Source organism: Pempheris klunzingeri, chromosome 8 (assembly GCF_042242105.1).
Source record: "Pempheris klunzingeri isolate RE-2024b chromosome 8, fPemKlu1.hap1, whole genome shotgun sequence".
NCBI lineage: Eukaryota > Metazoa > Chordata > Actinopteri > Acropomatiformes > Pempheridae > Pempheris > Pempheris klunzingeri.
Window position 1 is genome coordinate 18,964,348 of NC_092019.1, and position 24,088 is coordinate 18,988,435.

Here is a 24,088-nt window from a genome sequence, read left to right on the forward strand (position 1 = left end):
GATCACTGAAAGCGTGGGGCTGTCCCACTGCGCTCTGAACCCTCTGCTGTATGGCTTCGTGGGGGTAAAGTTCAGGAGGGAGCTGGTCAGAATGTGTAAGGGGCTGCTGGGACAGAGAGGTCTGCTGGGGATGGATGGATGGAGGGAGAGGAGGATTAGAAGAACCACGGGCTCTTTCAGTTCTGCTGAAAGCGAAAACACCTCGTACTCTGTTATGGTGTGAAACTAGAGAGAGACAGGAATGAAGAGATAGATGAGATGAGATAAGGGGAGATGTGTGTGTGTGTGTGATAGAGAGAGAGAGAGAGAGAGAGGAAGGAAGCCAGCTGACTTAGACTTTTCTTTATTTGATTCCCCATAGGGGGAAATTCTCATGTTACAGCAGCAACAATAGAACAGGGAGAGTGAAAAGAAGCAATAGTAAAAGAAAAAATAGCAATAGCAAAATAAATATAAATATAAATATATGGCTGTGATGAAATAAATATTTACACTATGTGATATTTACACTTTGGTTCAGAAATATACAGGAATGAAGGAATGGAATGACATGGCTGGAGAGGAGATATAGCCCTACCTTCAGTTTAATTAAGAGGAAATGTTTTCGGTCCATGATAGATCTGCCACTGGTGCTTTGGTGCAGCTTACAACATTTGTTTTGTTGTTTTTTAAAGGAATGCTGTGGTAAAATCATTAAATGAGGTCAGGGCATAGAGTAGAGCAGGAGGCCATGTAAGCTTCTTATGAGAACTTGTTGATTTTTTTTGTGTCCATGGGTCAAATGTTGTGAAAAATCTAGATTTCGTCACATTTCTAGATAAGTTTCTTCTTCTTCATTACTCACAAACTTCAACGCTCAGATAGTAAAGCACGGTTCGCTTTTTTTTTTAAAGCTTTTTGTTTCAATTTGTGCCACAAAAGAGGAAATGAATACCGTATGACTCATTTTGAATGTTGTAAAGCACAATTAATGTACACGTTTTTTATAATAAATATTTTGTAATAGAAAACATAGTGTCATGTTCATTTATGCATCAACATCTCAGATTCGTTCCCTGCAAGTTCTCTACTGTCATCCAGCACAGCATGCAGCTACTGAGCTCGTTGACACCTTTAACTCTTAAGTCTGGAGCTGCAATGCACTGGGCGCTACGATGAGGCAGAGCATTATGCATGCATCTGCAGGTACAATTAAAAAAATAAGTAAAGCTCACAGTATTTGCTCACAGAGCAGCTACAAATACTTTGGAAAGGCAGTGGTGGAGTATTCAGATCAGATTTTTCTGAACTGAAACTAGAGCTGCTGCAAAGTAGAAATACTGTGTTAGAAGTTAGTCAAAAGTAAAATGTACTTATAGAATCAAAAGTGGAAGTACTCCTTGTTCAGAATATCCCCTTCCTGTTCTATTGTTTCTGGTGCTTTGGTATGTGAGCAGCTTTTATATGTTGCAGCTGACTGAGCATGAGCTAATGTTCACTATTTATATTAATCAATCTTTATTTATATAGCACCAATTCATAACAGCGTTATCTCTCTCTCCATAAAGAACAGGTCAAGACCAAACTCTTTAATTAAAAGACCCAACGATTCAGGAATTAAGGATTCAAGAATCCCCACATGAGCAAACATCAGATGTCATATTAGGCAACAGTGGCAGGAAACCTCGAACAGAACCAGGCTCAGACAGGCTCAGAGGTGGGCAGCTTTCTGTCGGGGTCCGTGTTGGGTGGAGGTTGGAGAGAGAGAGAGGGAGAGAGAGAGAGAGAGAGAGAGAGAGAGAGAGAGAAAAGAAACCGCAACCAAAATACTAACAGCAACTATAGTACTGACTATAGGAATGTGACTAATAGTTAGCAATATGGTAACTGGTGTGGTCTATATGGTTTGGTTGTTTAATCTATAACACCACACACATCACACCACTTTTTAAAAAGCATAGTATAATAATTGAATGTAAAACAGAAGAGGCAGTGGTGGAAACAGTATTCGGATTGTTAACAAAGTGTATAACGCTCTTTTTAATGTCTTTTGAACATACATATGTGTTCCAGGTGTGCCAACATACCACCAAACTCTGAGTAAAGACCATCCTCTCTCTTTTTATCTCCCTCCGTCTTTCGGTAAATGCAAGTGAAAACATGCTGTTTAGATTTGGCTCCCCTAATGATGTCATAGGGGGATCTATTGATAATGTGACGTCCCCCAGCCCTGTAGCAGGCCGACTGTCCGCGTCCACTGAGAAATTCACAAGTCTACCTCACTGTCTGCCACTGTTTTCTCCTCACTAACATCAGCTCCCGGAAACACGAGGATGTCTAAGGCGAGAGAGCAGCAGCAGATCGTTCTGTTCCTCTAAAACGGACCGTTCAGACAGAGGCTGAAAACGCGTCTCTTATGAGGGGAAAAAAAGTGTTTTTTGAGCATTAAACCATGTGAACCTGTTTTAGTGTGACCTCCAAATGCAAGTACGAACTTTAAAATGAGCAGAACATGGGAGCTTTAAATAAAAATACTAATATATCTGGATCTAAAATTATTTTATTACAAGTGAAAGCTTTGATATGCTTTGAGAAAATGTCCTCCGTGACTGACATATTGTTATGTGTGACATTATGAGGTTGTTCACACTGATGTGTCTGTGTGCAACTACTTTGTATAGTTTGTTTAGTCCAGTGGTTCCCAGCCTCAGAGTCGGGCCCCCTTGAAGGGTGACGGGTGAAGGTCATGAGATTAATCAGAGAAGGAAGAAGAAAAAAGTTCTGTTACATAAATTTGTATCCGGTTTCGGACTGGATTGTTTGGCCTCTTTGTTCCTGGAACAGTTATTTTTGATAAAACCCCCTCAACAGCTCAGAGGGGAAATGTCTCTTTCATGAAAACTGCTGACAACAAACGGCTTTACGTGCACACAAAAGGCTGGGAACCACCAGTCTAACCTTTATCAACGCATTGTATTCTATAAGCTTATTACTGTATTTGTAACTATATTTTATAATAATTCTATATAATTTCAATACAATTGACTTGTAACTTCAGCTGTCACATTAATGTAGTGCGGTACAAAGCGCAATCTTTCCTTCTGAGATATGAAGAAGAAGCATAAAGTCTAACTTAAGAAGGATGCTCAAGGACAAGTATCTCTATATTGTACTTTAACACATTACTTGAGTCTTGTATCGTACTGTGTCTGTCCCACATAGCAGACAAGTCTGGGCCAGATCTGGCGTCAAACCGGCACTGCTGGCAGGCTGCTGGCATGGCAAGTGGTGTTTATATAATGGCATGCCACATGTGGTCCGATTGTGGTTGAGCTTCTGTCGCCCATATCTGTCTCATATGAACAGGCACGGATCTGTTCTCTTAAGTGTGAACCACAAAGAATTGTTAAGTCTTACTTTTAAAATGTTTTTCTACCTCTACTGGTGTCTCACACACCACCACCCTGCTCCTAATTCAATTTAGTCTTTCAGAGTTTATCGCAATTAAGTGCATTCAAACTCATAAACACATTGTATTCCACACTATATTTTGGTTGTTAAGCATACCTCAGACACTTTGGCCTTTTAACCACTTTTAACATTTAGAGGCCATTTCCAAAAAACCATAAAACCCCCTCAAACATCAAAAAGACCTACTGTGGATTTTATTCAGCCTAATTATCCTGATGTTCAGCTTCAGGCCTCAGTTGTTCAGTCTGGAGACACGAGCACAGCCACAGCGCCACCTAGTGGAAGCAGGGCCCAGTGCAGCGCATTGTCTCGCTGCTTTGTGTCCAGCACTCCGTGTGAAGGCTACACTGTTGCGTCAAGTCTGTCACAGAAAGGCGGGTACACGGAAGTTTGGCAATTTGTCCTTCAAAGTAAAGCACCTGCTTTCCACAATAATGGCTTAGGTCACGACGACTGTGCCATTTTTTCACCTGCCTGCGTTTCTCACTACAAACCGAAGAGCTCCACTTGTTTTTCAGCCCGCTTCTCTACTATTTCTATCCCTTGGCGCCGCAGTGAATTTCATTACGGATTTTATTTTGAAAAATGATCAGTCGGGCTTTCCGGTTTTTCGTGTGAATTGGCAAATTTGTAAGACGTTACAATGTGCGACGTGACATTTCGTTGACGTTTGATGAACCAAAACAATCCGGCGTGGATCTAATAAAAGTGCGTGGGCGTCCACCGTGGGGGCCACGCCTGAAAGGTTTTCAGATGACAGTCCGACAGCGAAGCGCGTCCGTGCGGTAAAACTTCCAGCTGGTTGAGCGCAGCTTCTTGTGCTCGTCTGTGTTTCTTACTCCCCCCCCCACCCCCCACTGCCCGGCGGGTTTGGGTTTCTAGATTTGCCGTCAGTCCTTTTTTCTCTTGTTTGTTTTATTTAAACACTCTAAATCCAACTTTAGTGGCACCTTAAGATTTGTGCGCAAACACGGTGAAACTTTTAGTGCGTTTTCCGGCTGGACGTGACGGGCGCCCGACAGCTGCACGGACTCGTCTGTCTGTCCGTCTGTTCTCCCTCCAAAAGCAGAGACGATCGTCGCCCGTGGGTTGCTTGTGAGTCCCGTGTGAAACTGTACGTGCATGTTGCTGTAGTTGTCCTTATTTAGTGTCATCGGCCCACAGAGAGGTCATTGTTTATTTAAGTGAGATGGTAAATGTGCAAAGCTCTCAAGCTCTTTGTCTTATTACAGCACATTGGCTTTTGCAGTATATGATAACTGCACGCCTATTGCATACTTGAATATGTAGCCATGTTTGCAGTTCTAATATTCTAGCATTCCCCTTTCTGTTTTTGTGTGTGTTTCGAAACGGATCCCCTCTGTGAAATTCTGTCTGCGCACACTTCTCAGAAACCTGCCGTGTCCTCACACCTGCCAGCACCTCTGCTCTGTGGCGTGTTTGCATGTTAGAAGAAAAAAGTAGCAACATCGCACAGCCACTGTACAAGTGTGTGCATGACTAAGGGGAACTGTGCTTTCCGTCTAAACCCACTCCACTGTTGCCTCATCCAGTGACACGACACCATGTGAGTTACGTGTGAGTTTATAAAGCCTCAGCTTTCCAAGGGGAGACTTTCAACACTGCACTCTCACATGGCTGACTGATGCACACACACACACACACACACACACACACACACACTCATTCAGAGCAGTGTTGATAAGCTGACAACCATTTTTGATCTCTCTGTTTAATGTTTTGGTCTCCACAGTAGATGATCATGGACGTGGATCTTGATGGATTATTTGCCCATAACACCACCTATGACTACGAGGACTATGAGTACAAGGAGGACTTTGAGTCAAAAGGCAGTATAGCGGTGCTGATCCCGGTTCTGTACTCCGCGGAGTTGGTCATAGGTCTGCTGGGAAATGGACTACTCTTGGCCATTCTGGTTCAGAAGAGGCGATCCTGGAGTGCATCAGACACCGTTATCCTCTACTTGAGTGTCGCAGACGTCCTGCTGCTGCTGACGCTGCCCCTCTGGGCTGCTCAGGCTGCTCAGAGTTGTGGGTGGTGCTTCGGGGTCATTCTCTGCAAGATCAGTAGAGCTGTTTTTAATGTAAGTACCAAGGTGGTGTGAAGAACAGGCTGGGACTGGAAAGCGAAAGGGAGATCTTTTCAGTGATCTGACTAGATCTATTCTAGGCAGTTGGTTGTGATGGATTGTGTTTGGCTGTATGCCATTAGTTTCTGTTTAATCAAGACTCTTGGCAGGCAAGGGTCATTGTACTTGATACTGTTATTGAGCAAGCACACAGTGATATTCACATTTCTTCAAGTATCTCAGTATTTCTGGGAAGAGGAGAGGGGGGAAACGGGGTAGAGGAGAAGTGAAAGTTAAGAGGTGAAAATACTACATCACAGCTTAAATTTTCCTTTTGTTTTTCCTAGCTCAACTACTACTGTGGGATCCTTTTGCTCATTTGCATCAGTCTGGACCACTACCAGTCCATCACCCACGCCACCCAGCAGTACGCCCAGAAGACGCCCAGGTTAGCTCATATCAAGTGCTTGCTGGTCTGGCTCACTTCCCTGCTCCTCGTCATCCCTGACTTCATTTTCATGGTAGTTGTGAAAGATCCAGCACAAGAGAAGGCACTTCTCTGCTTTGACAGCTTCTCGCTGGTGGGACGCCTTCTCCACCACACACTGGGCTTCCTGCTGCCTACGGCCGCCCTGATCATCTGCTGCTCCCGCATCCTGCTGCGCTCCAAAGGCCTCCAGAAGGAGAGATCCACCATATTCATCCTGCTGCTGGTAGTGGTTTTCTTTCTCTGCTGGACGCCCTACAACATCACACTCATTGTGGACACCCTCAGGAACAGGTCCCAGGAACTCGGAGATCCTCTGAAAACACCTCTAATGGTCACGTCGGCTCTGGGCTGCTTTCACGCCTGCCTCAGGCCTTTGCTCTATGTTGGCCTGTGTGGAAACTTCAGGAAACACACGCTGGCCATGCTGAGATGTGCCACAGTTGAATCTGAGAGCTCGCTGTGGGAGTTGGGTGTGGCCAACGAAGCCCCACCTGACCAGAGTCATGAGAGGGAAGAGCTGAAACAGATGACAAGTGTAGATCATCAGGTGCAATCAACTCAGTGCTGATGATGAATGGGCAAAAATACCGTCCTGTGACTCTAAATTCCGTCTATGACCTAAATAACACTCCTGCCCTGTGGGGAATTTAGTGTTAAGTCATTTCATGGGTTGAGGGAGTAGGGGAGTATTTTCTGTCTAATGATGAGGAATAGATATATCTTGTGACTCCCTCACATTGCACTTTAATGTGAAGGTACCAAGCCACGTCATGTTGACATATACTGTCCTTTAATGTACTTTTATTTTGAAATCACTGTTGCACAGCATTAGCTTTTAGCTTGTCACTCTAAATTATAAAATTTTTAGAATATTTTTATGGTGTATTGTGTTTTATTATAATTGTGATTAATATTAATAGAAATAGTTTTTCCATTATTTTATATGTAGTGAAAAAACATTGAACAATTTTCAGCTATTACACAATCATAATAAAGTTAAAGGTATAATGTTTGAAATGGGAAGAAATATAAGCTCTTGTCCTTGGCAGTGTAGAACTTTATAACTTTATTGCTGATAACGTGTCACAAACGGTTTCACTTTTCATTTTACACCCAGTTATCCTCAGGCAGTAAAGACTGCGTGAATTCCATAATTGCACAGGGAGTGTGTGGATGTCTGTGCAAGACCACAGTGCAGTGAGGGAATTTCCCCTCTGCAAATCCCACAGACTTCTGTCTTTTTGACTTCATTGTTGCAACATATGTGCATTGACTGTAGGACACAGGATGACACAAACAGGTTATGATGTCACCTATCAGGTGACAGAGAGTGAGACAGAGGAGGAGGGGGAGGAAGAAAAGAAAAAAACACTCACTGCACTGCAGCAGCCTTTTCCCAGCTCTCTGTTTACTGTCATCTGGACACTTGTATGTCTGTTGAGAGGGAACAGTGACATGCTTTGTGTGTGTGGGCATTTGACAGGAAAAACGAGTGTAGTGTAGGTGGCGAGATGAGTCGAAGACAAAATGACAACACATTTTATGCAGAGCTCTAATTCTGTGGTTTCAGCTCTAAGCTGCCATGCAGGTTATGGCATGCCAGCCACACCCGCCTACAGGGCTCAAGGTGAGACAATAAGATGTAAACCTATATAAATGTGGCATGAAATAAAGTGTACTCTCACAATTGAGTGTTCTTTTAGAAACTCCACGTGCAGTAGCTTCACCCAAGAAAAGAAACTGTTACCATCATCTAAGGCCCCCTAATTTCCTTCCTCTTTCCGCTTTACCTAGAATGGTGTTGAAGTTCATTTATAGTCGAAGACTCGCTGAAAGTCTGAGAAATGCTGGTTGACAAGACAAGCTGGTTGTCAAGGTAACAGCAGTCACACGTCAAGCTTATAGCATTACTGGTTATATTTAATCTTGAGTATTGCATCAAATTAAAGGGTTATTTCCTGCATCAGAGCTAACCTGCCAACTAGATTTCTCTCTTCTCTCGCTTCTCAGTACAAACACAAACCTTGTACACACACTGAGTCATTAAGTTGCAGAAGCATTTTGCATCGTGACAACTTTATTTAAAACAAAACCAGCACATGTTGACGACACACACAGTGACTGAACCAGTAGGACTACTGTGGATACACGGCCTGTTGGAATCCAACTTTAAACATTACTTGCTGTAGTCAAATGTGTGGTTCTCATGTAAATTATCAATGAGACATGACAATGAGTTATGCTTTTATAGTCATCGTGTGCGTATTGGTTGATTTGGAGACGACTGCCTCATGTCACAGCATTGCTCTGTACTCTGCCTAAACCACATCAGTGAGGATGTGCAGCCACCTTCTTGTCATTTTGCTTCAGTTTCCTGTCACAAAGTTATATTTCCACTGAAACTGCTGCATGCGGTTTTTGCATTATTAAATGCTGTTTTTGGATGTATTCTATGTGGTCCCCTGGTCGTAAGAATCTATTAGAAAGTGCAACAAGTTAATTTATTAAAATCTCTCAGATGTTTAGTTCATATAGACAGAAAGAGATGTTGCATTATCTAAATTCTGCAAAAACAAATTTGTGATGTTATCTTCCATCTGTGTTGCAGCATGTGTATACAGTATATATTGACTGATTTTATAACCCTTCTACTGGGTATAATGATAATACTGTGTAATATAATAAAGGTTACAAGTTAGAAAACCCACAGTAAAATAAAAACATAAATCCCATAATCCACAAGACTTAAATAAAGTCTCTGTGTGTTTGGATTATGGAATAAAACAAATACATAATTACAAAAGAAACAAATAATACAAGTGGGAGCCATAACATCTTGGCTGGCTCCTTGCTTACAGTGGAGGCTGCCTTATACTAAGGTCATTAAAAAAACTGGATCTGGTCTCTGTGAAATGAGCAAAGCAAAGGCTTTTGTGACCAGCCACCAGCCAAACTCTGTACAATTGTCAAGGTAAAATAAAAGCAACAGAATTTCATATTTGATTTATTCACATAACTGTAAGTTTATACCATTTTCTAAGAGTTGTTTTAAGGCTGCCCATCCTATCTCAAGAACACCTTTCTTCAAATTTGGCACAAACATCCACTTTGACTCAAGGATGTACTGATTAGTTTTTGGTGCTCAAAGATCACTGTGACCTGACAAAACATGTTTTTGGCCATAACTCAAGAATTCATACGCTAATTAGGCAAAAAAATTCTCACAAATGTCTAATAGGATAAAATCATGAAGTGATGATATTTTATATCCAGAATGTCAAAGGTTAGCTTGACAGAAACATCACAATGTTCTGCAAAAACACTTTTGGTGTCATTATTCACCACCATAATTCAGGACTGTGCCTTCTTTCACATTTGGTCAGATACTGAATCTTTGGCACTGATCTTGGGTGCTCACCTTGAAACTCTGGTGATCGCATCAATCTGTGCTGCATATCAATGCTAAATGGCACCTTTCTAGTGTTTTCAGTCACTCATTTACTGCATTCACATATGATTCATACAGTGGGGTCTTGCACTATCATGCCAGGGGGGCGGGGGAGATCATCAGTGGGAGAATAACCAGTCACACACACACACTCACATGCCGAAGTTTTTGGGAGCAGTTTGGGGTTCAATGTCTTGCTCAAGGACACTTCGACAAGTGGACTGGAAGCACCGGGGGTCGACCTGCTCTACCCCCTGAGCCATGGTGTTTGTGAAGCATCCATGTTTTCAAATTTGTAGTTTCTTTGCAGCAACATCCACATTTGAAGGATTGTCTACTGTCATGGTTCCAACTTTGTGTTCAATTAGAATTGAAAAGATTGTACACACGAAATCTGACTCTGTCTTAAGTTTCTCTCAATGAACTTACACATTACAAATAAAAAAAATCTTCACAATTCTGCTGTCTGTCCACTGTTGCTGTACTGTGATGTTGAAAACACACTGGTTGATGATTCAAATACACTTTTATTCTTTATTTGACCATGCCATGTACAAAGATACAATGCAATATACAGTATATTTATGGTATAAAATATGTAAAAAAAAATGTAAATGTTATATTTCTGCTCTGTAAGAAAAACAAATCTACAAGTAGCTTAAAAGCATATGACCTCCAATCCAAGACATACAAAATATTTTTTGTCAAATGGTCATGTTCATGTTCAGCAACTAATGCTATAGCAACTAGGAAACTGAAAAGAAAGATCGTCTGTTACAGGTTGTATAACACAGGAAATATACAGAAACACTCAGTTGTTTATGTCTCTGTCTTCATGTCAGTTTTAGTCAGTTTGTAAGCCTGTTCAGGTTTGTGCATGAACCTGTTAATATGGTTATGTCTCTCTAGATAGCAATGGAGTTGGAGGTGTCAGCAGACTCGGACCAAATGGAGCTTCTTCTGCTGCTGACGGCAGATTTAAATGTGGCACTTGTTTTCAGCCTGCAGCCCAGAGACCTCAGGATGTCCACAAGCTGACGCCGGAACTTCACACCCACAAAGGCATACAGGATGGGGTTGAGGCTGCAGTGGAGGTAACCCACGGAGGAGGTGATCACCTTTGCTTTCTCCAGAGAATTTCTGACTCCACAGGTCTCGCTGCTGTTGTTGGAATGAAGTGTGTCCACCATGAGTGTGATGTTGTATGGCATCCAGCAGAGAAAGAAAACCACCACCACAGCCATGATGACCCTGAAAGCTTTCTGCTTTTGGAGGCCCTGGGATCCGGACCGCAGCCGATACAGGATGCGCGAGTAGCAGAAGATCAGGACAGCAGAGGGCAGCAGGAAGCCCATCATGTGGTAGAGCAGGCGTGATGCCAGCCGCCAAGTACCTACTGACTCAGCATCAAACTTGAAGTAGTTGCGAACACACTCTGCTCTGTGTCTTCTTTCATCCTTTGCAGCATCCAGAAAGATCCAGTCAGGGATAGAGAGGATCAGGGAGAAGAGCCACACGCACAAGCAGCTGAGCTGAACGACCCAGGGATTCCTGCGTGAGTACATCTGGGTGGCATGGACGATGGACAAGTAGCGATCCAGGCTGATGCAGGCCAGGAGGAAGATCCCACAGTAGAAGTTGATCTGAGGGTGCAAAGAAATCAGCCAAAGAGAAATGAAAAATCTTTATAGCTATTTACTAAAATGCATTTCAATGCAAACCGTTGTAGTGCATCTTTCCTGCAGCACACCCCTTACCGTAAAAACAGCTCCAGTTATCTTGCAGAGAGGAGTGCCAAAGGTCCATCCTCCATCTTGAGTGGCCTGTGCAGCCCACAGAGGCAGCGTCACCAGCAGCAGGACATCAGCCACACCCAGGTGGAGGATAAAAGTGTCTGTCACACTCCAGGTCCTTCTGCTCTGAACCAGAACCCCCAGCAGCACCCCGTTCCCCAGAACACCCACGACAAACGTCACCCAGTACAGAACTGGGATGAACACAGACTCAAAATGCATGCCCTCATCCAGGTTGCATATATCACCCCCATCACAACAATCATCAATTGTGGAATTGTCAACGGTGTCGTTATATAATGCATAAAAATATTCACTGTCTCCTGCATTGAATGTAAACACGTCACTGTGGTCCATCGGTGAACTCTGCACAGAAAGAAGAGAAAGAAATCTATGCATTAATTTGGTTTGAGCATTTGACCTGTGTAGTGTGTTTCATCCACATGGTGGCGTCGTTTAGCTTTAAATATATAATCTCTCAGTCTGTCTTCCTTCCTTATCTGTGGTTATTTATATGTGGTAAGTACATTTCTCACCATTCAGTTAATTAACGAACAAGAACTAATCAAACATAACGTAAAGCAAAAGGGAGACAAGCCACCATTATAAGCATTTTAACATAAAAGCAAAATATGTTTTGATGTCCTGAGTGCTATTCTGAATTATAAAATCTGAAAAATAAATTTGAAAAAAAGTCAAATAAAAGAATCCTGAAGCTGAAAATTTAAATCTACTATCGGCTAATCATTGTTTTCTGTTCAAAGCTCTGACGGCAGCATCCTGAGTGAGGTGTATCTGTGCTAATAACGTTTTGGGAGACTATAAAAAAACGGGAAACCTCAGCACATCCAACCTGTCTGTGACAAAAGTGTGCATTAGCCAGTCTGTGCTCTCTGGGCAGGACCATAGAAGTCCTTTGAAGAAGGAAGAAAAGCCCTTTTGTCTGTTAAATGTAAGGCGAAGATGAAATACCACCATCTTGACTGTGGTGTACAATAAAAAGTAAGTAATAAAACGTAAGGTAAGTAAGGTTTTGTGGTATAATGCCTGATGGATTTATGATTTTGTACAAACCAGCATGATGTCATCTCACTGTTCATCTGGAGAAAGTCAGAGCCAAATTCATATTCAAGGATTCAAGGATTCAAAGAACTTTATTTGTCATACCAACACGTGTTTAAACATGGGGAGGTACGAAATTACTGCTGCTAAAATTGTTCGTGCCACTATATGTGGAAGAGAAACTGACATTTTCCAAGAGGAAGCATGTCTAAATTCACAGCTTGCAGCAAAATACGAGGCACAAAATGCTGCCACTTTTCAGTGAATGGCAGCACAGTCAAGCTACAAACCACAGTGTAACGCAGTGTGGTCTCTCAGTGTGAATTACAAGTGTTTGAACAAGCACCAAAAAAGGTGATCAAAGGTGCGGATAAAATGCTACATCACAATTCAGTTTATGCTAATCAGTAATTTAGTTTATAAGGTAAAGATCATGCACACAAAGTAGGTGATTCACAGATATGGAGTGAAACCCTCAAATTAGACACAGTGATATAAGCATGTGAATTAAAATCTTGGTAAAAGACTAATACATGCATTATCTGAAAATGAGACTTGAAGTAAAAACTTACTGAATTGTAACCCTGTGATATTGTTTTCTCCTCAGCGAGCAGGTTCATGTGGCCAGTGAGCACAAATGAGCTCTAGTGATCCTGTGCTGCCAAGAACAGCCCCTGTAAATTCAATTCAGAGGAAGCCCAGAAGACAAGGCAAGAAAGCAACGCCTCAAACCACACTGTGAAACCTTTCAGCATTTTACATTGAGGAGCAACACAACCACGCATGATTTAGGAGAATAAATGTATCATTTTACAACATTATTTTTAAGATGTACTTGTTGTATATATTTTATTTGAACTCATAAAAGTAAAGCTCACATTATTTGCTCACAGAGCAGCTACAAGTGTTGAACTGGGAAAGCAGCATGTGGATCAGATCAGATCAGATCAGATTTTACTGAACTAAAACTGCTGCTGCTGCAATGTAAATACAATAAAGTTTCATTATTTCTGTTGCCTGGGTTACGTAAGCATTGTTGTGTGAGATTTTACTTGTTGCAGCTACTTTGAAAATACACACACACACACACACACACACACACACACACACAATACACAAAGCAGCATGATATTTTTTTGTTGTTGTTGCTGTTTTCATTCATTGAAACACTGATTCAGAGATCTGGAGCAGGGCTGGTATATGGCCAAAACAGACATTAAATGGTTAAATTCTCAGTATGCCCTGTAAAATTGTACTTCTTTAATTTTTTTCCCCTTGTCCTTCTGTATTGAAGGGACTTTACGTCAATGTAGAAATATGAATATGTTGAAAAAGACGTACGCGTATGTGGGCAGGAGACTTTCCACAGAAAGTGATGAATAACATTAAGTTAAGTTAAGTTTAGTAAGTTAAGTATATATCTATCTATCTATATATATATATATATTACATAGATAGATAGATAGATAGATAGATAGATAGATAGATAGATAGATAGATAGATAGATAGATAGATAGATAGATAGATAGATAGATAGATAGATATGAATGTGATGAATGTAATGTGCTGTGTGATAGTGTTTTCTGTATAACAGCTCTGTTTGTCTGGCACTGACAACCTCCAGTCTGATCATTGAGCCATAAAGTGCAGGAAGTTCTGCTTTCAGGTTCACCTGTGTTTCGTATCACAAAGGCCCCGTAGGAAGTTCCTGAACCGATCCAGTTCTACTTTACGATCATCTAGTCAATTTTCTGCACCTCCCTCACAGTCTAGTTGGAATTGGCCACCCAGTAGAACAGGAACAGACTACAACAGACAGACAGAGAAAATCACCACTGCCAACTCACGTATACAAGTCCAGAATCATGAAAAAGGCAGGAAACAGCCCCCGCAGACCCTGGACACAATCTGTCCCAAACTCTCTGGCTGAGGGAAGCACTGTGTGTCACTCTGATGGACTTTTAACATCAGTCAAACAATGTCAAAAACGATCCCTGTGCAATAACCCTGATACACCAAACCTCCATTGTACCTACTTGTTATGAAGTGTGACTTTGCAGTTTATAAACACAGTTTATTAACTTTACATCATTGTCATTGTCACCATTGAAAGCCAGAGTCATATTCCTTGTCTGCATACACATATTTGGCGAGTAACCCGTCAAAATCCCATTTGAATAGATTCCCTGTTAAAACTGAGAGAGAGAGACCACTCATGCAATAATCATGAGTGGTCTCTCTCTCAGTTTCACTAATGTGCGCTCACACCATGCTGGCATGCTTAGGTGTAGAATTTAATGGGACTTTTAGTGTCACTTTTAATAGAGATGTCCCATACATTTCTGAGCTACGAATACAGAGTCAACTAGATAACTTTATTGACCCCTAAATGTATTTCCAGTGCACAATTACAATAGCAGAAGAGAGGCCAAGAGGCCAAAATGTAGAACTGCCACCACAGTAACAGCACTAACAAACAAACTCCAAAGTGCACCTTTAATCACCTAATCAAACCCTTCAGATACTATTTATTTTTGTATATCAGTGTAAAATCTCACCATAAATCATTTTGACTAACCATTTCATAGAGTAGAGGGTTGCTTCTCCAAAACCTCAAGATCTCAATCACACCTTTTTTTTCAGTATTGCTCATGTGTACAGGCACACATAGTGATGCAAACACCTGCGACAGTACTGGCTGTCTGCGTCTGCTTCCCCTCTACAGTGCAAAGTGTTCAGTGTGTTCCTGTTTTTTTTCACACCTTCTCTTTCCTCTTCAGTTTTGCAGCCTTCTTGTGGTAAGAAGCACTGATGGAAGCTTTGGGCCATGAAAGTCAAACCAGTGACTTTTTCAACCCTGAACCAGAGAAAAAGCATTGATGGAAACTATCTGCTTTATGACAGTCAGATTACATAGAATGGAAACAGCAAGCATGCTTGTTACTATATGGTTGAGCTGTGAAATCTGTGCTGAACTTAAAACATAACTCCAAAGATTCTCATGTGACGTTACAGTTTTCAGATGTTTGGTGGATTACTTATCATTTGAATGTATAAGCAAGATATCGAAATGTTGATGTTGAGTGATAATCCCTCTAAAGTGTTATGCATCATTTTGATATCTACAAAAATATATCTAGGTATTTTCCTGTCCTAACTAAGTGTTAGAAAGGGTTTTTATTTTTATCATTCCTGTGAAAGTATTTGCACAAGTCAGGGGCCCACAGCATGCTACACAACACTACACCACTATCTTTTTTCGCTTTTTTTTTTAGCTTTAAAATCTTTTTGCTTTGGTGTAATAGCTTTCTGGTTAAGAATTTAACTTAAGTGAAGTAAAAGTGTGTTTTTTACAAGGCATGCTGAGTTGAAAGTATGCCTCTAAATTTAGGTTGTGCTTAAAGCATTACTTGTGAAACCATGGAAGCACATCACTTGAGGAACTGAAAGACAAAAAAATACTTTTAAAAAATGGTTTTGATTCCTATATTCCTATACTAAAGTTGTGGTTACTACGTTGCTAATGTTGTATAGCAACCAATTATTTTACACAGCCAGTTGTAATCAGCAGGTACAGTCACAGATCAGTGGTGCGTTATTCTTCCTGTAATAATGGTGTTGAGACATATTACAGCGATAGTAGATGGGGGGACAATTTTTGGATTCTTTCATAATTTCTGATGCTAATAAACAGATAAACTATCAAAGAGGAGACTTCCTTATACTGCTGTTTGAACACCTGCAGAAATGGTTTTGTATGACCTTTGGTTTGAACCATGACCTCCTTTCGCAGCTTCTGGTTTTGACAAAAAGCAGCTGATCTCATTGTAGGTTAGGGTGACAATAACATCAGAAGCCAAATACATTGGATGGCCTATCCAGAGATGGCAGTAAGGCACTGAAGTGTGTCAGCAATGACACATATCAGTGGGTTGATACCATGAACCACAGTGTACAGCTATTCTAAACCGGTTTTCTTGTAAATGTATGAGTTTTGATAGCATAGTTGCACATCAGCCACTACAGTGGCTGCTATTGCATCATCTCACGCACTGCAAGTGAAAAAAAAAGAGTGAAACCAAGATGGTCGGCAGACAGCCAGAAACACCAAGTTGCTCATTTTCTTCTGTTCAAACCTTGCAGGTACGAAAAATATGAGGACATCAAGTAACATCTAAGGAGTCATGCAATTGCTAAATTTTCCAAGTATTGATTTTATATTGGGAGGAAATTATGATTAATCACTAGCTATATTTCAACTACTGGACATGTAAATATACCTTTAGAAAATATGGGTTGAAAAAAAATAAAGTTCAAACTTTGTTTTTCATGCCTAAAGATGAATAAAAACACTTTTATACACTTTTTACAAGTATAATCAGGAGCTGCCTGTAGACTGGGGCTTATGTAGTTAGCTGTGTGTTAGTTAGCCATGATTTGGGGAGAAGGTTTGGGTAAGGAAGCTTTTTTGTTTAAATGTGTTCTCAGGGATTTATCATACATCATACTACACTATACCCATAGTATACCATATCATATTTGATGTTCTATGTTGTATTGCTGTACTATACCATACGCATATTATGTTATGTTATTTTATTACTATATCAGCCTATTATTTTATTAGCCTGTTTTATTACATTACACACTGTATTATATTTCTATTATAATGCTATATTCATAAAGGAAAACTAAGCATGATTACATTATCAGATTATATATTACTCTGGTGTATGCTTTTTACATATACTAGATTTGCCGACTCTCCGACTATTGATCACACCGCTGTCATTTTAATACATAATTTTATCCAATTACTTTTTTGTTTATTATGTTATGACGTCACTTCATACTTTGGTTTTATATATATCCTGTCTCTCTCATCTTAGCTTCATACACCATTAGATATTAAAGGGATTGCTACCTCAAGTATAACCAGTATTTTAAGAGTTCTGACACACAGGTTTGCGTTGTCTCATGGTCTATATTGCCGCATGAGCCAACATACATTTTACAATGAAATTTCAATTGAGATACACTATTAGTGTCACGTTGGTTTATTTGTGAAACGTCTGTCCTTTGACCACATGAGAAGGCAGAAGTCTCACCTAAACGGAATTTGTGTGACGTGCAAAAAACACTTGTGTATTTCCTGTGTGACTGCTGGAGCTGTCATGCCAATGCAGCTAGTTTTAGCTAAAATGCAGCTTTTGTCATACTTTCTGTGTTGGCACAGCATGCAAATGTCACTACTTTGTGACGGGAATAAACGTAGAATTTCTTAAAAAGTAGATTTGCAGTCAAACTTGTTCTAATGTGGCGCTGTAGTTAACTGTCGCACCACTTAAAAGCCCTTAAAAGTCATGAGTACCATGACAGGTGTTTGTGGATGTCTCCACAGAGCAGCCCATATGCATAACACTAAAACAGCTCTCATGCCTTCCTGTCACTGTTTAAATGTTTTTGAACACCTGCATGAAATTCGTCACTAACATATGAGGGGGGGTTAAGAGAGAAGGTTCATCTTTGGATATAAATAAATGTTTTCTGTTCAGTATTTTGGGTTGTCTGAGTTTTAGTATCTAACATTAACGAACACTGTAGGCTGACTGCAGTCTCCTTCATGCCCACTGAGTAATGGCTTCAGGTACCCATCATATGCTTAGTCCTGGGTAACAGACATACATTTAACCCTTGTATGGTGTTTGGGTTTGTGGGACCTGATTTAATCCGTTTTCATGTTCTTTATCAAAAGAAAAATTATACGATTAATCATTTTTTCACTCAGACTCATCAAATTGAGCCAAGGCCAAAGAGTCTGAGTTTGAAAAAATAATTAATCATATCATTTTTCTCTTGATAAAAAAATTAAAACGGGTCCCACAGACACCATACAAGGGTTAATCATGGTTGTTCTGAGCTGCACTGTTTTTGTTTCTATTTTAAATGAATGCAAAGATCCTTAAAAGAACTGACACACAAACAAAGAGCACACATCTGTCACACACGTTGTCATCGTGGGTTTTAGCAGTTTAGCAGCAGGGTAACAGTTGGCCACACTAGTCACAATGCAGCGCCATGTAAAGCGACTGTGGCTCCATCTGTTGGATATATTTGCATCATGAACTCCCAGTAAAGGCCTCATGTTCACTGAACTCAGTCAGAGATACGTGGACCAGCCAGTGAGACCACTGAGACTTAACAACAACAGCAAAATGTAAGATATGAAAATATGACACATGAATACTGGATAGCTTCAGTTTTTGTTTGCCAAAAAATTCAGTCAAAGTCATAATGTGAGCAGTTTTACAGGGGACACATAATATCTAAACTTTAAGCAGCCACAGCAAACGGGTGTGTCACACTGATAAGAGAAAACTTCTGGTCCTTCACGTCTCAAAAGGAAACTAATGCACTCAGCCCTAAATGTATTGCATAATTACATAATTAAGCCAACACAAGTGAGCCCAATCTAGTTAGGATTCAAGAATGATGAGAATCAAATCAAATCAACTTTAGTTATATAGCATCTCACACACAATACAGTTGATCCAAAGTGTTTCACAGAACATCAAACGTAAAACAAAAGAAGGAGATAAAACACAATAGAAGAGAAGCAAATCAGAGTGACGATGAACATGAACAGAACCCATAGCGGCACAGACCTGGGTTAGAGACAGTAAAAACCAAAAGTGTGTGTTTAAAGATGAGTCTAGAAGATGTCAATAGTTGGGGAGAACCTGATAGAACCAATAGAGGCGATTATTATTATTATTAATTCACTCTACCCTGCTGAGGGAGGAAGAGTGGTGTCTTTACTCACTCATGATACAGCCTGATGACACAGCATGTTGGGTTATCTGAGAGCAACAGGGGTGGTCTTTCTGTGCCTCTAAAGCCCAGGGTCATGGGTTAGTCTCGCTGCAGCTCAATGATGTATGCTTTCTCCAGGATCAGGGATTACAAAGTGACAGAGACAACAGTATGGTAGCCTGTGATGTAATAAGTAAATGTCCAAAAACTGATCAGTAAATGTTTATGCCTTGCATGGATGTATTATATGAACTTATGTGTTCTTATAGTACATCCATGGTGCCGTGGGGCGTGTGGGAGAAACAACTCCACAGGAAGACACCATTTCTGACCTCCACCTCCACTAGAAGGCAGTGTTGTATAAACCCTGATCAGCTTTGCTGCATATCACTGAAACGCGGAAAAGGAGTGTGTGTCACAGCGGAGAAGTTGCTGCGCGCCGTGATCGTGCAGTTTGTGTGTTTTCTACTTTCCAAGTCCGTCCCCGACTCCGATCTTTCATTTTTGTGAGTCTTAACAAACTGGCGAGGCCTTGACGCGTCACGGAGCCAAGCTAGTGCGCGTTTCTCCGTGCGAATCCGTCAGTTTGGGGTCTTTCTCAAAAGAGATCGGAACCGGAGGAGGCCCGAGTAGCCATGGCTGACAATATGGATGAAGACATGCCGGAAGAGCCTTTACCTCTCCAGGAGGACTTCACCTGCCCCGTGTGCCGGGTCGTCTTCCGGGACCCCGTGCTGCTGCCCTGCACCCACAGCTTCTGTCGGGAGTGTCTGCAGAAAAGTCTGCAGTTCAGTAACAAGTGTCCCATGTGCAGGGTTGAGTTTGCGGAGGGGCAGGACATTTCCAACCGCGCGCTCAGCAGCGCCTGCGAGACCTTCCTCAAACAGAACAACCGGCGGCCAAACCAGAAATGTGCCAGCGAGGACATCTGTAAGCTGCACCTGAAGCCGCTGGAGCTCTACTGTGAGAAGGACGAGGAGCCCGTGTGCGTGGACTGTGTCACTCTCCACAGCACACACAGGCTGCTGCCGCTCAAAGACGGAGCACCATTGTGTAAGGTAAAATGCCCTCACCTGATATTTGTTTAGAAATGCACCTTTTTCCTTGTTGGCACCCAGTTTAACACTTGATTTCAACTTTTGTTGACTGAATGAACGAAAAGGATGGAAGACTCAAGAGTGAGGCCGGAAGTTGCAGTAGATTTCCCCATAAAGTTAGAATAGAAGTGGAATACTAGTTGCACTTGTGTCAGTAGACTACAGCAGTTAATTGCTCCTTTTTTTAACGATCATTGTTAGATTCAATGCTGGAGTGCATCCAACATACATTTTCTTCTGGATTTGGATTCTATCAGATATCCAACAATCCTTGCCACCTGTCCACTTGCTTAAAGGCTCTATATTATGCAAAATGCACTGTTTAATGTCTCGTTAACATTAACATGTGTGTGTCTAGAGACCACCAAACTATGAGACTATCCTCCTCCTTTCAGTAAATGTGTGTGAAAATGCTCTGTTTAGATTTGGCTCCTGTTATGACATCTTAAGGCGGTCTATTTTGTTTCTTTTGAGGGTAACCTCTGCTAACTCTTGTATCCAACACAATAATTAAAAAAAAAAAATGTATGTGGATGTCTAAAACGTCCTGTTGGCTTTTGGTTACCTTATGTTCTGCTTTTTCACCCTGCAGAGGGAGCTGGGGTTCAAAGTCCAGATTTTTGAAAAGAAAGTGGAGTCATACAAGAAAATGACATACAAACTCAGCAACGCAGTGGAATACATCAAGGTAAAGTTACTGTAACGTTTCACGGTGTTCACCGAGCAACAGGACCTTCCAGCCAGTGCAAAAAGCAAACACAAGACATAGAACCCACCGTAGACTGCACAGATTATATTTCATTCACGTATAAACTGCATGTAAACTCCCCTCTCTTGCTGAACGCAGTATCAAGCTGGGCAGGCGGAGAAGCAGGTCAAGGCGGAGTTCGAGAGGCTCCATAAGGTGCTTGTCACAGAGGAAGCTCTGCGGATACAAGCCCTGGCTACAGAGGAGGAGCAGAAGATTGCTGCCATACAGGACCTGATTTCCAACACAAACGAGGACATTGAGACTCTGAAGAAACTCATTGAGACTCTGAAGAAAGAGATGGGCAACGAGGATCTCCCCCTCCTGCGGGTAAGAGAAGACCGCTCATCCCCACGGTTACTAGACTCCCCGGTCCTTGATTTGTCTCTGATGTTTAAGCGTTTTCAAGACTTATTTTCATTTTTAAAATGCATTAAATTAATCTGAATCACTCTCCCTTATGTTTTAGAATTTCCAGAATTTAAAAAGAAAGTAAGTACCTGCAAAACTCACTGTAGGAGTCACACATAGTGTGCTATCATAATCTCCAAATTTGTATCTGCAAAGTAGAATGAAGTGTGTGTTTACTACATATTTGAATATTTGGATGATTGTTGGTTGTATATTTGAAATGTAGCATAGTTTCACAAATGTGTTGATTTTGATGAGGTTATCCAGGTTCCTGCTGTATTTTGTCTCTTGCCAACTTCACATATTGCCTTCTTTGCTCCAGAGCCCAGTGGACTCGTGAAGAACCCTGCCTCTGTGATAACTCTCTTTTGAATATGGGCAAGCATGTTGGTGCTTTGGGCTTCAACATCTGGAAGAACATGCAAGCCCATGTCAAATATCGTGAGTAAATTACATTGTGGGAGTGGAGAGTGGCCTGTGGATTTAAGGACTGGGAGTTTGAGGCTGATTGGACACAGGAAAGTCTTTCTGATGAGATGCCTGGTGTCCGGTAAACTTGCATCGGTGTACTTGACACATCGGTCCGGGGGAACAATGACTGAAATGAAAATGAACATTTGCACAAAATACCAGCATTTTTCAGTCTTTAATCATTGTATGTGACTTGAAAGTCTTTGTCACAGTGGCATCTTGTCTCTTCCCATGTGCAGATCCAGTGGTGCTTAACCCAGACACAGCGTCTCCATGGCTGTCCTTGAATGCCGACCTGACCAGTGTGAAGGAAAGCGCAGAGCGGCTGACCCTCCCTGACAACCCAGAGCGCTTTGATCCCTGCGTCTTTGTCCTGGGTGCTGAAGGTTACACCTCCGGGAAACACAGATGGGATGTCATCGTTGGTGACAATCACAAGTGGATTGTGGGAGTGTGCAGAGAGTCAGTGGCCCGTAAAAAGAAGTTCACGCTCTCTACCACCAGAGGTGTGTGGTCCATAGGTCTGAGCAAAGGGGTGTACACCGCCTCAACACCTGAGCGCACAGAGCTGCAGGTGCAGCAGCGTCCCGAAAGGATCCGCATCAAGCTAAATATAGATAAGGGAGAGGTGTCATTTTGGGATGGGGGAACAGCAAAGCACCTGGTCACTTTAACACACCAGTTTGATGAGAAGATGTTTCCTATTTTTGGCCCTGGGCTCCACACCACGCCAATGAGTCTGGCTCCAGGAAAAATAGCCATTCATACCTCATAATAAGCCAGTGCAATGCATAGGGAAGGTTTATGACTTAAAGGTTAACTTTTTTTCAAATAAACCTTTCAGAAGCAAGATGAACTTAATTGCACTTTATCAGCTGAACAAGGAACATCAAATAAAAGATTAAAACAGACCAAAGAGAAGAGATCATACATTGTCTTATGTCAGAAATAAATTACATTTACTGTTATGACAGTATATCAGCAATGTAATTTGCAGTTTAATGCTTGAAACCAACACTGAAACGTGCAAGCAGCCAGTGAAGAAAGGCTAGGCTATGTGTAATGTGCTCTCGGAGTTCATTATTAAAAGCCTTGCTGCAGCATGATGCGTAAGTCAGAGCTGAGAAATGGCTTTCTGAATACTGAGATGTGACGGTCAGAGGAGGATAATGAAGGCCACATTATTTTAGATGCTCCTTAGCTGGAGGAAACTGGATTGATAAGTCTTTTTCTCAACTACTGAACAACGGACCAGAATAAAAAGCATGGCCAGTGCTGGCGGTGCAATACTGTTGATTAAAAACTAAATCTGACAATCTCTTCTGATTTATCATTGCACTGATGGAAACTCTTTGACACCCAGTTCTTAATACCTGAGAATGAACCAAAAACGTTGAGTGTGAACGTTTAATGGACTTGCTTCACTAGCTTTTGGTGATCTTACTGTAGTAGTTATTTCTTATCTTTGGGTGCATTTGGACTAATGTAATTCTATTATTAATCAATCAAATGGGCTGTCTTTATAAATGTGGAAACGTGCTATAATTAATTATTGTAATACTTTTATATGATTTTGTTAATTCTGCAAAAAAATTGTTGTTTCAAATGAATCTCTGTTGAAGATAATTGTGTTAGGTTGTGTTTGTTGTTGCTTGGCCAGGGGGTAGTCATGCTCAGCAGGGCACAGCTTTGCCAGTACTTTAAAGTAGGCTATACTACTATTCATACACCAGTACTGCTCTGAATCTGTCTATGCAGAAATCTGAATATGAATATGCTGATTCCATATGATCACGATCAATAAAATGGGCTAAAATCAAATTTGTTTTGTTTCATTAATTAGAGCCACATAATGCATTTATAGCTATTATATAGCTATATAACATGTATAGACACAGGGATATCCTTTGACATGCATGTAGTTAAAAGTCAAAGGGAGTATTCTGAGTGAATCCTAGATTTATTTTGACCATGTATTCTAATTGTGATTCTTAACCTTTTGCATTTATGATCAATACACCATTGTTTATGTTGTCTTTATCCAGATGTTTAAACACTGTTTCCGATCTCCACTGGATGGCGGTGGTGGGACATCACACTTGCAGCGGTGTCTTTTGTGTTGGCAACCACCGGTTTACTGCTAGCCAGCCATAAACACCAAAACAACGGGCATCTGTCCTCAAAATGGACCGCAGGAAACGGGTCGATGCGGTCT

At 41.2% G+C, this 24,088-nt stretch overlaps 3 protein-coding genes across 5 annotated transcripts; 2 read left to right on the top strand and 1 right to left on the bottom strand.

The window, feature by feature from the left end:
• Positions 1–4,091: 4,091 nt before the first annotated feature.
• LOC139205510 (C-X-C chemokine receptor type 3-like) lies at positions 4,092–7,716 on the top strand. Of its 3 annotated transcripts, XM_070835753.1 has the most exons (4): positions 4,092–4,545; positions 4,842–5,017; positions 5,204–5,554; positions 5,887–7,716. In XM_070835753.1, exons 3-4 carry the CDS (start codon positions 5,207–5,209, stop codon positions 6,595–6,597), a joined length of 1,059 nt encoding a protein of 352 aa, XP_070691854.1. In that variant the 5' UTR covers positions 4,092–4,545; positions 4,842–5,017; positions 5,204–5,206; the 3' UTR covers positions 6,598–7,716. The 3 variants fall into 3 exon arrangements, with proteins under 3 accessions (XP_070691854.1, XP_070691855.1, XP_070691852.1); XM_070835754.1 differs by lacking the exon at positions 4,842–5,017; XM_070835751.1 differs by lacking the exon at positions 4,092–4,545 and having other exon boundaries at positions 4,759–5,017.
• Positions 7,717–10,015: 2,299 nt separating this feature from the next.
• cxcr3.1 (chemokine (C-X-C motif) receptor 3, tandem duplicate 1) lies at positions 10,016–12,969 on the bottom strand. The gene is made up of 3 exons (XM_070835172.1): positions 12,905–12,969; positions 11,235–11,636; positions 10,016–11,120 (listed from the first exon to the last, which is right to left on the bottom strand). Exons 1-3 carry the CDS (start codon positions 12,950–12,952, stop codon positions 10,383–10,385), a joined length of 1,188 nt encoding a protein of 395 aa, XP_070691273.1. The 5' UTR covers positions 12,953–12,969; the 3' UTR covers positions 10,016–10,382.
• A 6,581-nt stretch (positions 12,970–19,550) lies between these two features.
• On the top strand, positions 19,551–23,694 carry trim35-28 (tripartite motif containing 35-28). The gene is made up of 6 exons (XM_070836005.1): positions 19,551–20,204; positions 20,836–20,931; positions 21,091–21,321; positions 21,461–21,483; positions 21,725–21,843; positions 22,113–23,694. The coding sequence occupies exons 1-6, from the start codon at positions 19,782–19,784 to the stop codon at positions 22,646–22,648; spliced, it is 1,428 nt and encodes a 475-aa protein (XP_070692106.1). The 5' UTR covers positions 19,551–19,781; the 3' UTR covers positions 22,649–23,694.
• The last annotated feature ends 394 nt before the right edge of the window (positions 23,695–24,088 follow it).

Bases quoted from the DNA above. Each gene is read 5' to 3' on its own strand.
- LOC139205510 (XM_070835753.1), top strand. From the start codon at position 5,207: ATGATCATGGACGTGGATCTTGATGGATTATTTGCCCATAACACCACC. The intron at 5,555-5,886 runs GTAAGTACCAAG...TGTTTTTCCTAG, and splicing joins TCAGTAGAGCTGTTTTTAAT to CTCAACTACTACTGTGGGAT.
- cxcr3.1 (XM_070835172.1), bottom strand. From the start codon at position 12,952: ATGAACCTGCTCGCTGAGGAGAAAACAATATCACAGGGTTACAATTCA. The intron at 11,637-12,904 runs GTAAGTTTTTAC...CTTTCTGTGCAG, and splicing joins TATCACAGGGTTACAATTCA to AGTTCACCGATGGACCACAG. The intron at 11,121-11,234 runs GTAAGGGGTGTG...TTGCACCCTCAG, and splicing joins TAACTGGAGCTGTTTTTACG to ATCAACTTCTACTGTGGGAT.
- trim35-28 (XM_070836005.1), top strand. From the start codon at position 19,782: ATGGCTGACAATATGGATGAAGACATGCCGGAAGAGCCTTTACCTCTC. The intron at 20,205-20,835 runs GTAAAATGCCCT...TTCACCCTGCAG, and splicing joins ACGGAGCACCATTGTGTAAG to AGGGAGCTGGGGTTCAAAGT. The intron at 20,932-21,090 runs GTAAAGTTACTG...TGCTGAACGCAG, and splicing joins ACGCAGTGGAATACATCAAG to TATCAAGCTGGGCAGGCGGA.